This window comes from Aquila chrysaetos, chromosome 6, assembly GCF_900496995.4.
Source record: "Aquila chrysaetos chrysaetos chromosome 6, bAquChr1.4, whole genome shotgun sequence".
Taxonomy (NCBI): domain Eukaryota; kingdom Metazoa; phylum Chordata; class Aves; order Accipitriformes; family Accipitridae; genus Aquila; species Aquila chrysaetos.
In genome coordinates, this window is record NC_044009.1 from 3188025 (window position 1) to 3203594 (window position 15570).

At 41.4% G+C, this 15570-nt stretch overlaps 1 protein-coding gene across 3 annotated transcripts in view; it reads left to right on the forward strand.

The window, feature by feature from the left end:
* DVL1 (dishevelled segment polarity protein 1) overlaps positions 1 to 15570 on the forward strand; it is a 105655-nt gene that overhangs the window by 24014 nt on the left and 66071 nt on the right. For all 3 annotated transcript variants that reach the window (XM_030017349.2, XM_030017350.2, XM_030017352.2), the window contains exon 2: positions 15038 to 15107. In XM_030017349.2, coding sequence (XP_029873209.1) covers positions 15038 to 15107 — 70 coding nt within the window. The remainder of the gene's footprint in view (positions 1 to 15037; positions 15108 to 15570) is intronic.

The following is a 15570-nucleotide window of genomic DNA, read 5'->3' on the forward strand; positions in this document are numbered from 1 at the left end:
CTGTGTATGATGCAGTACACTTCTTAAGCTTGTACAAAGAACTGACTAGTGAAGGCTTCCGGTGGCTTCCCACAAAAAAAAGGATACATAGTCTTTTAGGGTTTTCTGTGTAATTCTGTGGGAAAGTTGACATTTTGCATGTGCTTTGAAGATAGACAGGGATGGTAGTCCCCACCTTTGTGCCTGTGTTTTGTATAGGTCTAGAGGCAACAGGCACTATCGCATTCATTACAACATATGTCTAACTTGTCATGGGCTGTGAGTTATAATTCTGGAAGCTGCAGTAGTATAGAGCAAAAGACCTTATTAAAATAAACTAAATAATTTTCACCACATCAGTGACCAGAATAATGTCATTTAATTAAAATATGTCTAGACAAATAACCTAGGGGGAGTGAGATATTATCTATAATAAGTGTTTGAGGTTTCTGCATAAGGACCATACTAAATAAATTTATGAATAGCTTCTTTTCTCTCCCAAGTATCTGGAGTCTTGGAGTACTGTAGCCACTGCTGGATAATATGGTGGTTTCTTGTGTAACTAGATCGGCATTCATCTCTTTTTTAGCCATTACTTTAACCTGTCTGTAAATAATGTTTCTGTGAGGTATTGATTAACACTTGTGGCTATTTTTTGACCTAGCTTTATTATTATAGTGATGTACTTTTAAGAGAGCACAAAACGAACATCTCACAGAGGAGTAAGAATTGATTCTTATCTTATCATAGAATCATAGAATGGTTTGGGTTGGAAGCGACCTTAAAGATCATCTAGTTCCAACCCCCCTGCCACAGGCAGGGACACCTTCCACGAGACCAGGTTGCTCCAAGCCCCATCCAACCTGGCCTTGAACACCTCCAGGGATGGGGCATCCACAGCTGCTCTGGGCAACCTGTTCCAGTGCCTCACCACCCTCACAGTGAAGAACTTCTTCCCTACATCTAATCTAAATCTACCCTCTTCCAGTTTAAAGCCATTACCCCTTGTCCTATCACTACATGCCCTTGTAAAAAGTCCCTCTCCAGCTTTCTTGTAGTCCCCCTTTAGATACTGGAAGGCTGTTATAAGGTCTCCCCCGAGCCTTCTCTTCTCCAGGCTGAATAACCTCAACTCTCTCAGCCTGTCTTTGTAGGAGAGGTGCTCCAGCCCCCTGATCATCTTCGTGGCCCTCCTCTGGACTCACTCCAACAGGTCCATGTCCCTCCTATGTTGGGGGCCCCAGAGCTGAACACAGTACTGCAGGTGGGGTCTCACAAGAGCGGAGTAGAGGGGGAGGATCACCTCCCTCGACCTGACTGTTCTCACGTATGTTTAGCATTTCTTGTTTTGTGGTGTTTGGCAGCTGACACCGTGTCTGTCATGGTTGTGCGACACCTTTATTGAAAACGAATTGAATAGTTGTAATAAGAGGTCTGGAGTTGCTACCATATCCAGCCGTTACTTAGAATGGTAGAAATAAGCTCACTTTACTTCTAGTTGATTAGGAAAAATGCTCTGCTTTCTAAGGCCATATGTTGAACTTGTTTCTTTCTTGCTTTCATTGTGAAGGACTGAAAGTCATTCTGTCTGAAAAGCAGAGAGGGACGGCATGTTTTCAGGCAGCTCATTCTCCTCCTGCTGTCTTTCAGAGAGTGATTTCACTGCATGTAGTTAGTGGACCTCTCCAGAAAGGTGCTTCTTTCTATATTGAGAATAGTGGACTTGATGGAATATGGGGGATTAGGGTCACAGGCATAGTCCTTTGACTTGTTCCTGGAGTTTATTGCTCTGGAGTTGATTCTTGAAGGGACAACTCAGCCAGGGTGATCACTTCATTAGTTTGACATTGCACCCGTCCTTCACAATCTTAAAGGAAGATCTCTTCTTCTCCTTCCTTGTTCTATCAGCAGAATGGGAACCTGTCTCCTTAATGTGGCATATGCTGAAAGTGGACATTTAAATTTTGCAAAATTAGTATATACAGTTAATCGTTTTCTAAAATGAGGACCTGACCGTATCTGGGATTTTTGTCATAACATGCATTAATATTCAGAGACTACGTTTTTAGATGAAAATATAGTTATCTTTAAAATGATGTTTGGGTGAAGAAATGATAAAGAAAAACCGATGTCACATTTTTAAGGGTAAATATTGTGCACGTTTTTTTACCGCGTGCTGTGAGATTGTGCTGGTGCCACTGATGCCAGAATAATTGTAGTGGAAAGATAGTTCAGCGTAATGCTCTGCTTTGTGTGTGATCATGCCAGCATTATCAGTGACAGCACCTGGGTTGTACTGAGGTGGAAGTAACATGTTTCTGTACGTGTATATTTTTTTCCCTTTAGGACAGAAAATAGATTCATAAGGTTACAGTACATGATTGGTGGTATTGCCTTTGAAAATGGATTGCCTGACATCTAGTAATGCAAATAAAGTGTGCTGGCAATAGTCTATTGCTGAGAAGCTGTTTTTTCTGTTGAATTGTGAAGGCAGTGTAAGAACATGTGACTTTGGGTCGCTTCAGCACAAAAACTCAGTATGCTGTCTAGCATTAGTTGCCTCATTTATTTGCTTTTATAGATGCACGTATGTGATGGTATTGGGGTTGTCATGTCTGCATGTTCTTTCAGTTGCAGAGAAACAACGGCTGTTCTTGTGGTCCCTTCTTTCTGTGGCTGCAATGTGATGTATGTAAATGTCAGCCTTTCCACTGAAAATACTCAGTCCCTGAAGAGCTTACAAGTTGCATATTTACTGTTAATCTTGCTATGAATCAAGGTCTTAACTCGAGGCAAAAATAACTGCCTGGGCACTTGGCCATTGTGAAATGTGTGCAAATACACAAAGATAAGAGCCATCTGCTGTCTGTGGGCTCAGTTCTTATTGGTGGTCAGTATTTTGAATAAGAATAATGGGTTGTTGCATAGTAGTCTTCTGGGATTTTGGAAAAGGACCTATGACACAATGGTCTGGATATCACTCATTATGTTTTCATAACATCCTTCTGAAGTATTTACTGTGCACTTGCTCCAAATTATCCTCCTTTGTCAGTTAGCTCTGCCTAGGCCAGACCCATCCCTGTGCTGAAGCTGATACGTCATGTGAGACCGAGTCAGGTGAAACGTAGTGTTTGTGCTTGTGTTTGGCTCAGGAGTGAGTTTCACCTTCAAAACTTAGTGTTGGGAATTTGAGCATGTCATTTGCTAGAAAGCACATTGTATCAGACCCATGAGTGGACTGCAGTGCCCTAACACACTTTGGTTGGACTCTTTCTACTGGATGTGTAGGTGCATTGTCCTGTAATTCCATCCTTATTCTGAAATTGTTACCTTTCTACCCAGGTCCTTTCTCCTACTCAACTTGTCAGGTGTCTTTTACTCAGTGACTGCTTGAGTTGCACACTTGTGTAACCTCTGCAGCTATTGGCACTGGGTGCAGCGATTCCTTGGAGTGACCCGGTAACCAGCCTGCAATTAAGCTACTGAAATCAGTCATCGGCAGTGACAGAGGTATGCTGCTGCATCTGGCTGTAGTTCATGTCTCCTGCTGTCACTCATCCTTCACCATATTCAGACCGCCCTTTCTGCCTGACTGTTAGAGAAGAGTTTTCTATAGGTATGAGCCATGGGATGAGGGGGGCTGTGTCCGCATGCCATTTTGGATGTGTGATAGCAAAGAGCCTATCTGTCTTAATTTGAATCCTGTTAGTGTGGGAAGCCCTTGAAATAATTTGTGGCAGCATGGGCTTAAGTGTGGTCTGGCAGCCAGAGGAAGTACCAGAGTCCCTAGTGTAATCTAGGGACTGTAATGAAGCTTGTGTAACTACATTACTGGTGTTGTCACTGCTTGAGCTAGCTGGTTAAAACTAACTTGGATTTAGTATCTTGAAAGGCTTCTCTGTCCATTTTGATATTGAGCAGATGATATTCAGGCTTAAGCTGAGGCATCCACATTTCTGGCTGGGGGTCCAAGAATAGTGGCTGCAAAGTGATGGTTTTTGCATGTTGATGAATTAAAGTTATGTTATCCCAAAATATCCTTAGGGATGATGAGAAAACTTGGGCATTCATGGAGCTCTTAATGCTTCCCAAGTAACTTTGAAAGGACTGGAAGCACAGCTAAAAGGACGTAGTACTCTGAGCGTCAGTTTGTGCTGAGGGAGGCTGTATTACCAAAATTAGTGTTCCCTTTGCAAAAAATAGAGATTTTATTGGTAGTATATACTAGGTGGAGTGGCCAATAAACTTACATGTTGTGCAGCCTCTCTTGCTGTTTATCATGGGGCTGAGAGCTGTTGATGATCAGCTAAAAGCATCATGAACCTTGCCTTTCAATTCTCAGCTTCAGAACTGGCTTGGAGAATGGCACTTGGACTATGTATTAGAAAGTGCAACATCTCAATGAATTGGTATGTAGCTCTCAGTGTGCAAGGTCATGACGTGACTTCAGCCTGCAGAGGCTTAAATTTTCAACAGGCTGCATCTCTGCCTTGACTTTGTGTGAATGTCATCTCTAAGTGCTATTTTGAGAGTGTCCTGCTCTGGAGTTTTGAAGATAATTGCACCCTGGGGAAAGCAAAATCAGAGCCAGCTGTTTCAAATGGGCATTCCACAACCAACTTGATGCTGGCAGTAACCTCTCTTTTACAGTGTTTTTCCTAGGTTGTTTTCAAGAACGACTTAATTTTATAGGGGCTTGTTAATATTTATTGTTTTGTAACTAAGACATTGGACTGGGACTTGGAAATCCAGGTTCAGGTCATAATTATGCTGACCTGTCCCTTTGTATTGTGACTTCCTTGTCTTTACAGCAGAGGTGATGATATGTGTCTGTCCCTTGGGACAGTTGCAAGAATAGATTCCTTAACACCTGTGAGACTATAATATAGTCACATAAATAATTTACTAAATAACGTGGTGGGGAAGGGTAGAAGAAAAAGGGAAATAATATAAAAGACAGAAGACTGTCAGTGTGGCTAAAATGCTTTGCTTGTTACGGACAGTTTGGCCGGTTCTACTCCAAACCCTTTCCGAGGGAGTAAGTGGTATTGATGAAAACAAATGGTAAGGTCTTAGGACTCCAAAAGTCAACCACATGCTTGGCTTCTCTGTGCACATAATTAAGAGTAACCTTTTTTTCTGCTAGGTTAGCTGATCATGGAGTGGAGGATAACACTATGCACAATTTGGGCTATCAGTGCTTAAATCAAAATAGACTAATTTCTATAGATATCAACTTATAATGCCATAAATGCTTGTGTTTTAGTGGGATTTTCACACCTTGGGCATCTGTACAACCACTGAAATATTGTTAATTAAGGAATAGAGAAGCAAATAGTATTCCCTTTATGCCATTGCTCTTTAACAGTCAGTCGTAAATATTTTAAAATACTTAATTGGAAGCCATTCCTTGAGGATGCTACGAAGTGCACTGTATTTGGAGACCCTTTCAAGATAATGCGTAGAAGTTCTGAGAGTCTATAGCCTAGCACAAGTTGGGCTGTGCTGCACTTGACTGAAATGGAAGGATGAGACAGATCTGGGCTGGGAGCCCAAGTACCAGTTGGTTCGAAACACGTGGAACCTTTTAGTATGAGTCACTGTGTCAGACTGTTGCACTTGGTAATGACTGATAGGCCTTTAGAAGTGCTTTGAGTGTGATGCAGATGGCTAAACTGGATTGCTGTAGATCAGAATTCCCCTGTTCACAGTTGAGGCAGCTGTAATGCAAGTAATCTCTGCTTTCCTCCCTCCCTCACATGATCCTGTTGTTCTTTTTGGATTCATGTGCAGGGATCTTGCTTAAGCAGAACTCTGTACTTTTCTAACCAAGTAATGAGGCTTTCTGCTGCTCGAATGTCTATCTTAAATAGTCATCAAGGAACTTTTAAACATGAGGGTCCCATAATTTTCTTGTAGTAAGAGGGAATGTAATAGGCCAAATGACCTCCTCAAGGTCATACAGTGGATTGGTGCAAGAGTGGAGCCTAGACAAATTTAGTTGTCCTTGAGTCCCAACACATTGCTATAAAAAGTGAAGCTTTATATTTGAAATGAAGGGCAGATTCAGGCTGATTCTCTATTAGGGAATACAGTAGTTCTTACTTCATTCATGTGCTTAAGCTTAGGTCAGTATCTGGTATAGGACCTAAGTGCCAAAACTTTTCCAGTATTCTGCAGTTCTCCTGAAAGATGATAAATTTTCCCTACTGTTCTAGAAGGCTGGCATGACCAACTGCTGGATGTGCCTGCAGGAATAAAGGTGGAGTGGAGAAAACAGGGAAGAGGCAGTTATGTGGGCAAAAGTGTTTACTGTGGTGATGAAGATCAGATGTGGCAGAGGATAACTGATGTATAAACATGGTTAATATATTCATATTAATTGCAGACAGAATCATTAAGACTGCATGTTTAGCTTTTTAAAAGTGTTAAGGATAACATGAGACAGAGGGTAGCAGCTAATTACATAAATGAAGAAAAAGAGAGTGTTTCTTAATGTATTTGTCACCTATGCAGGAAGAGGTGACTTCCCTAACACCCATTACACACAGTTTCTTGCTATGATTTCTACAGAACCTATAAGAAGGAGCTAAAGTGCATGGTGGAAGGACAGGAGGTTAACCTCAAGCTGGGGAGTGCCGTCACGAGAGCTGACTTTAGTAAATGGCTTTATGCAGAAGGGATGTTGAACTTGAGTAGCTGAGCCTCTGCAGATCATGCAGAGCTACTGCTCAGCTTTTTTGTTAGGAAAGCTCTCACATGCATTGAAGCTAAATATCTTTGTTTGAAGAGGGTTTTGTTCTATAGTTGGGCGTGTCATCATAATCGTGGGTAGCACGTTCATATTCATTTTTGACAGGTTTGTGTGGGAGTTGGCATACAAAAGTGCATATATGGAAAGGCAAAGCATTGTCAGGGTTGTTTATGAATAACAACCTAAAAAGGAGAAGGCTGGTTCCATTCTGGCTCTGTGCTATTTGGAGGAGTGATTGGCATGAGCCTTCCGTAGAGAAGCACTGTAAGTCTGCTTCAGAACGCTGCAACGCTGTTTCCTGCTCACAGGCTCAGTGGGGTGCAGACAAGATCTAAGGCTTTCATGCATGCATCACAGAAGGCTGCGAATCTTTCTGTGTTGAGCAGAGCCCTTCTATGCTGCACTGCATTAGGGTGTTTATCTGTTTATCTGCTCGGCAAAAGGATTTCTCTTTTCCTCCCCTCTTTCTTATTTCCAAAATAAACATATCCTAGCCAAGTGTCATCTGTAAATTCAGTATGTGGCTTTATTTTCATTAATTTCTCCGAGTTGGGAGGCTAAAGACTCTCTGTGTTGCGGCCTCAGCTACAAAAAGCCTAAAGTTTTAATTCTGCATTAAAGATTCAAACTGACATGTTAATCAGCTTCAGAAAGACTATTTTTAGAGCTGCAGCCTTAGATTCCAGTTGAGGAGTTGCATATTTGTCATGTGATCAGAAGGGTGAGAGGTTTTTTTCTTTCCGTGCATGTCAGCTCTTTTCTGCTGGGTTTGCTCTGTGCATTCTGCAATTTAAATTGTCCTTAAAGGAACTGCATGTCTGTCTTTATTTTACTTGGGTTTCCCTAAAAATGGCTGTCCTGTCATTTGCTTTTGTATTGTAGTAAACAGTCTGATCTTCAGCGATGTTTATATTCTGCATGGAAGATTGGCCTGATATTGCCAGGCAAGATGCAGGGCGTAGTCTGACCATTCTGGACCTTCTTCAGAAAGGGCTTCTGCTTGAAGAGCTTTAAAAAATATTTTTTTTTATGGCTAGCGAAGTCAAAGAATTTCTATGAAGCGGCTAGCTAGCATCAGTGGAGTGTAATACTATTACTGTAGTTCTGACCGCTCGTCCAATGTGCAAATATCTATCAAACCACATTAGAAGTTGGGCGCTTCCAAAGCAAAAGTTGCTTTTGAGTGAGCTTAGAATCTGCCAAAGCACTTAGTAGAATCTTACGAATAGCTTCTCTTAGTATTAACTCATTGCAGATGTGGATTTATGATTACTTACGGTTTTACTAATTTAAACAGCTTTTTGGAAAACTGCTGCTTCGTAAGTAGAATCAAGTTGCCCGAAGAGTTTGTGGAACCTCCATCCTTGGAGATACTCAAAACTTGACTGACATGGCCCTAAGCAACCTAAACCTGCTGCGAGCAGGAGGTTGGACTAGATGACCCCTGGATTTCTCTTCCAACCTACATGATTCTATGAATCAAAACTAACATATGAATAATCTCTTACCTGCCTTTGTGGTGATGAAGTCATCGAAGATAGATATAGAACAAATGGGTTAATTACTTCGCCTTCTCTCTAAGGATCTCCAAGTTATAAAAAGTAATGAATGAAGCTTCTCTCCCCCTTCTCCCATCAGTAAAGGACAATAAGAAAGAGTTAAGAAAAGACTTGATTGCGATCGCAGTGGCAAGATGGAATTAATCTGGTGCTAAAGTGTATTAGGATGCGCACTTTGTGGCATGGTACATGTTAACCTAGAATGTATCTGTAGGGGCCACACTGCTGTCTCAACCCTGCATTTCCCATGTATGTGGCCTTGGAGGGTTGGGCCTGCAACTGGTGAATCCGTCAAAGGAGAATTTCCTTGATAACCTCATTTTTCTGAGTAGAAAGAAAAAATCATCTAGCTAATTCTGGAGATTAAGTCTCTCCCAGGCGTGCATGATGCAATCAAAATGCAAGTGTATGCAACACTATCAAACCCAGTGTTTAATATCCAATTGCCTAAATGCTTATGAATCAGAGAGTCATTAGAGGTTTCTGGGGTTCACTTAGTATTCTTAATATGGAGTCAGCATATATTCTCAGGCAGCAAACCGCTTGGCAGAGGGATGAGAGTGAGGGTAAGCCTGAACAATCCTTGGTCTTCAGGCTAAAATCCTCTCTGGGCGAAAACAAGAAGTCAGGATACTGGGGAGGTAACCAGGAGTGTAAACCTATCATAGAAACAGGTGAGGTGTGAGAGGGTGAACAAGACTGGTTTTGGTAAATGCACAAATACCTATTTGTGCAGAGTTGGGTGGTAGCAAAGTCAGAGGATCCAGACACAATTCCAGGAAGTGAGAGGAAGGAGGGGCTGTTACCAGCAGTGATTGTTTCATTTAGTAATTAGTTCTTAAATCTCCTCTAAGTCAAATAAAGCAGAGGATGTGAGCTTCTGAGAACTATTCCCTCCTCCCCTTCCCCCCCACATCCACACCCTTTTTTGCACGTGCTCTTTCTAAGTAAAGACTGTATTGATGTGGGATTTGATAGTAGGGAGCTTGCTGACAATGTAGAGCAGGTGCTTGGGGGTATGCAAGAGTATGGGGTCTTTTTCATGATCAGTCACTGATGTACTGTGTGACCTTGGGTGAGTTGTTCCTCTGTGTTCTTCTTTTACCTTCCTTTTACCTGCTAGATGCATTTGAAGGATGAATGAAAGGATCTAATACATTGTGCATCAGGATTTTTCTGGAGTATGGTGAAGAGGAAAATGTTACAAGTCTCTGAACATCGAAGAAAAATCTCTAGCTAAATTGTTGGTGTGCTGGCAGATTCTCCCCTCCCTCCCCTTTGCAAAGGAGAATCGTGTACAGCTGGAACACAGCAGGGCAGCATGGGGTGGACCTGCAGCTGGGAGGTATTGCGACCCAAGTTATCTGGAAATGACTGGTTTGTTCTGTTACCGTTTGGCAGTCCTTGAGTGGTAGCTTTGTAAAAGGCTTTGTGGATAGGTGTTTATTTGCTGTCTTCTCTGTGACCCAGAGTGGCTCATAACCTGGGTTAAGTGGAAGATTGTGCATGCTAGAATAGAGACTGCATGCATTCCAGCCTTGCCAGCAACATTGCCACAGTGTTGCCAGGAGGCAGGATGTGACCTCGGAAACAAATATCCACTCTTCTGAAGGGAAGCTTTAACTTTTATGAGAGCAGGGGATGTGTTTCTTGGTATCAGATGGTCTTTGTTCTTGTTACCAAACAGTAAGGCCATTAACAATTGTGCTTGAGAGCACTGGTGTCTTATCTCCGCAGTGGACCACATCCAATACTAACAGACCTTTCTTCACCTCTGTAGGAGGTCTTTGGCATATCAAATGCATCACCACTTCTTCCTTGCCATGCTAGCTTGGGTTGGGTCTAGGTTGTGAACCCATTACTTAGGGCCTTATCCACCCTGCTCTTAAGCTGCTGTGTATATTAGTTCCTAATGAACTGTGTGTGTTCCAAAAGCAGCCAACGGCATGGGTCTCCCTCTGCCCTTGCTTCTATGTTCTTGTAGAGCAAAAGACGTCTTCTTGAATACAAAGTTGTCCTCAGACTGAAGCATATGGCTGCAAACATTCATATTCCTTTCTTGCCTTCTCTCCATTGCTTCTCCTTCCTGAGAATTGAAAGGAGCAGCCTCTTTACTACAAATAATGATTTGTAAAACAGTGATATTTGAAATTAGTGGCTGCTGCTGTCTTTGATGTTCTTGGCACTGTTGATTGCTACCCAAAGCAAGCTGGGAATTACAGTCTGTCATCCTCTTGCCTCATAGCTCAAGGCTATATTTAGTAGTTCAAGTTGCAACAGATCTGGAAGTTGTTCCCTTTAGCTGCAGCAGAAGGCTAATGCTGTGATAGAGTGCGTTGGTTTTTAAGTGGTGACTTCAGTGTGCTTGTTTTTCATCACGAGGACAACTGAACCAGTCTGTGCAGTATTGCAGGGATATCCTGACTGCCACTGTATGTGTCAATTTTAGAAAGACCTCCAAGCCTTTTCTCTGGAGAGAACCTCACAATCAGTATGTTTTTAGTGCTTGACTTTTGCCTAAATCTTAGAGCTTGATGCAGAACTATTGCATATGATTTCTGGGATGCAGTAAATGGCATTTCATTGGGGGGGTGTGTGTGTGTGTGTGAGATACTGTCATTTAAAACATGCAGTTGTCAAGATAAAATTATTGCAGCATCTTTATTTGCTGATTCTGCAATTGGATCTTTGCTGAGTGAGTATTCTCTCCAGGACTCTCTGAAACACAAAAGATAATGTCTGAATTTGAGTTGGTCCATTGGGGCTGGAGATCCATGCAAATGTTGAAATCCTCTGTCTGCACACAGGGTTTGCAGCTCCAGAATTACAGGTCTGAGAGCTTCATTGAATTGTCAAAGGATTTTAAAGTACTGAGTATCTGTTGTTTTCAGTGGAGTTTATTCTTAATTGTCTCTTTAGAGTCTAGGTATAAATGACTAAAAACAATAATGAAATCATATGATCTCTTTCCTGTTGCCAAAAGGTGAAGGGAGGACAGATGGATTAGGAGTTAAATTAATATTTTCAAATGTTTTTCTTTCCAATAATAGAAAACGGGTGAAGACTGCCTAATATTGTACTGCTAGCCATTAACAATGCAAATAAATGTGGAGAAAGAAGAGATTGTTCATTCCTTCTTTAGGAATTGGATTAAAATGTGCAAATGCAGGTTTTAGTGGTGGTGTCACTTATTCCTAATTTTCTAAAAGTAAGGTGGAAAGAAACTCATTTGTCCATTTGTTCTCTCCTCTCTTCTCCTTCCTAACCATTTCCCCCCCTCATAATATGACACTGTTTCATGCATAGTCAGTTGCTTTGTGGCTATTGTGGTTTTTTTACACAGCAACAAGGAAGACAAAAACATAAATAAAGGAAAATGTGGTTGTGGAACCACAAATTTTTATTGAGTTTGACTAGACTTCAGGTTGGCTTTTTTAAAGCTTAGGGATTGTCAAAACCAAATTGTCCCTGTTCTCCTATGTAGGGACTTGAGGCCAGAAATCTATTTCTGCTACGAATCTACTGTTTGACTTGATATAAACATAGCACTATATCTCCTCTCTGCCCATATTTAGACAGTCCCCACTCTGAAGAGCTTTCCTGTGTGTTTGTACAATGCCTTGTTCAAAAGGTTCCCGATTTTGGTTGGAGCCCTTAGGTAACAAAAATAATGTCTTGAGTATTCACATCAGTATGTAGTACTAAAGCCTTGTATTTAAGAGCAAACCTGGTGTTTTTGCAGTTGAATGATTTTCTATTAGTCAGCTCAGTTCCTTCAAGCTGTATATTAAAAAAAACCCCAAACCCAGCAAAAAACCCAGCCAGTTCTCCCTGACCTGGGCAGCCACCTTTGTGAATATCCCTAGCTCTTCAGAATCATGAAACAAACGCCTTCTTGGACAAGTGACTCCCAGGATTTAGCAGAAGTGCTCTGTTGGTCTCTGCTGTCATAAAGCCTTGGTTTATTTGGATCTAGGAAAGCCTTAGTTTATTTGGATCTAGGCAGAAGTGGAAGAGGAGAGCTCTGCATTTAAAGGAAGCCATGGGCTTGTAAACATTGATGCTATTCCTGCAACTCTGATAAAGAGAATACTATGGATTAAGTGAATTAAGGTAAACTCTCTCCTGGACTACTTCTCTCTTGAAATAAGAGACTAAAATGGATTGAAATGTCCTGCAAGCTTGCTGTGTTGTGCGGGAGTATTTCTGTACACGAGGCTTCCTGAAACGGGAATTTGACAAGTCCTGCATTTGAATGCTTGCATTGCAGCCCTATTTGAGCCCTTGCTTGTAGGATTAGAAGAATCCACAAGAATCTTGCTACAAGGAAGGCAGCAGTAGCATTTGAAAAGATGTTTATGCAGGGCTTCAGGTTTCAATAATTGCTGTACAGGGTGTGTGGTATAGTGTGGGATTCTCTATGCTGCCCTGCCTGGGGCTGCCTTGCTTCTGCCAGATGCTGGATTTAGAGTTTGCTCCAATTTGCAGATTAAAAAAAAAAAAAGGCTTGAAAGGAAGCTTGTCCTTAAGGTCTGCTTTCTAGGCAGAAGTGATTCATGTCCTATTGGGGGAGTGAGGGGATGAGAAGGGAGTCCTGTATAATGGTGACTCTGTGGGCTCCTGTTTTGAAGAGTGATGTTATTCTTACCATTAATCGGAGAAACCAAATGGGAAGCTAACTGCCCTGCATTTCATCTGTATCTCCTTACTGGAGATAAACCAGACAAAAGTGTTGTAATAGATAACATGGACCATTTCTGTCCTGTCTTGTGGATCATCATCGACAAGAGAGAATCCATCATAGCACTGATTCACAACTGTGTCATTTTACACTGAAACTACTGAACTGTAACAATGAAGCAGTCCAGCTGTTTTACCAAATCCTATAGTCAGAATTTCAGAATTGGCAGAGTCCAATGGTTCTGATTTTAAAGTAATAAAGCACATGTTGAAACTGAAGCACCACTCAGGCTGGCTTCTGAAATGGTGATTCTTTTAAAATTTCTCATTTGACAGTCTCTTCGGAAGCCACCAGCAATGTCTACTTCTCTAAAGACAGAAATCACTTTCTGAGAGATCATGGCCTTGTATAAATGAGGGAGGTTTGTTAAGGAAGCTGATGCAAATGCAGGGTTTTCTTAATCTTTGCTGCTTTAAATTGGAACTCTCCAGCTTAGAGCAGCAGTCCCCCAAAATACGGTTTAAAGTGCCCTGCTGAGAGATGACATTTGTAATTGGTTTGTAGACTTAGAAGCTGGCTCACTGGGGGCTTGTTGCAAAGAGTGCTTCAAGGCAGTAACTAATTACTCCTAGTAGTACTGAACCACTCGTTGGTTTTGAACCTGCTCTTTTCATCTGGATGAATCCAAAGGAAGCGACTCTGGTGTAGTCAACAGCACCATTGTTTCCCGATCCTGGGTGGGATTTAGAGAGGCCTTCTAGAGTGTGTTCAGCTGTGCGGGCTACTTAGTGCAGGAATTGCAGAACTGGAGGCTCACTTTGCCTCCAGCAGACCTGGTAAAGGTCTTGCTGACTTAAAACATGATTACTTTACTTTCTAAGAGGATGAATGAGCACTGAATTGTTTGAAGAATTCAGAATAACTTTTTGTAGCTATAAATATATATATATGTGGCTATGACTGGCTAATTTAAAGAATATGAAGTTGTTAAATGGGGGCCGTATTGGTTACCATGATAGTTAGAAGAACAGAAACGTCTGAAGTAACTTCAGTTGCTGCTGAATTGGAAGCTTGGAATTAAGTCTAATGAAATGGGAGCATTTCTGTTTTCTCAGTAGTTGTGCTGTTTATATTTGGCTATGACCAGTCTTAAACTGTTGGAACAAATGCTGATTCTGAGATACTGAGTCACAGCAAGTGTCTTCAGAATTTAAAATATTACGAAAACCCTTATGCTAGTAAAACAAATTGCTGATTTTATTCTTCTCAATTATAAGGGTTTGAGTTCTGGATTAAGCTTTTTATCAAGAAGCCTTCAGAATGGCTCCTAGCTGAATGCTGTTTTGGCATTGCATCTGTTTAAAAAGGAATGGGCTAGGGGAGGCAACTCAAAGCCACAGCTGCACCTCTGTATTTGACCATGTCCGCTCTTCCCCTGACGGGGCCAGGCCTCAGCCTTGCTAACCATTTTTAAACCATCTTGGAGTGAAGGGAGGGAGGTATAGGGAGCAAGAGGGGTGTGTGGCTAGCAAGAGTGGGAAGAGAGCTTGAGTTAATGAAGAAGGTTGAGATGCTTGTCTGATGTACAGGAGATGGAAGGTTCAATATGAAGCTTGACCACAACCCCTTCAGTGCCCTGGAGGGAAGGTGCTGTGTTTTGGCTCCAAATGCAGTCTAGGAAATTGAGGTAATAGCCCTTTGCTGACAGAGTGGCCTTAAGTTGTGATCTCTGATCTCTGACACAGAGACTGCACAGCACAGTGGGATTTTAATCACCATCAGATCTTTAAAAATTGTGGTGAGATGGAAGACTCCAAAGTTCTTATAATTACTTTGTGCCTACTGATTTTGGATGGTTGTCTGGAAAGGTACTATTCTACCCTTTATTTTTACTTGCTTCCTTTGTTCTGATAGTCACATATTCTTTAAACATAGAATACTTGTTGATACCAACATTTTAGTAAAAATTTGTATTTTTCCTGGACCATTTAAGAAAACTACTGTCCCTTTGGATCTAATGTAATTTCAAACTCTTGATTTTCTTCCTATTGTTTTTTTTTCCAGGGTGGTAAAGGAGGAGATCTCAGACGACAACGCAAAGCTACCGTGCTTCAATGGAAGAGTGGTGTCCTGGGTATGTTGGCTCATGTGTCTGTATGCATATGTTGTTTGATACAGTGGGCACAGTGGCAGGGTAGTTGGTACATGGATCCTGATTTTTAGAAGTGTCTTGAATCTCAAATTATATGGAAGCAAAGGCTGTTTTTCATTGTATCTGCAACATCCTGTTATTAAGTATTTTATTTTAAAAATTAGACTGAAGCCCACAAAGGTGTGCAGGGCTGAAAAGGTGGTTTAAACACGAAACCTTTAATGTTAGTAACATGTTGTGTTCTCTTTTCTTTCCCTTCCCAGTGTTGTCTCTCTTTCTCACCTCCTAAGTATTACTGAATCTGATGGAGGGCTCTGAAATAATGCTGTAAAACCTCACAAAATAAGGCTAGACTTCTAAAAACATTTACTTGCTTACCTTATGTTGAAACCAGTAAGAGCCAAGCTCTAATCCTTGTTTAAAAAAAATTAAAAATTGTCCCACA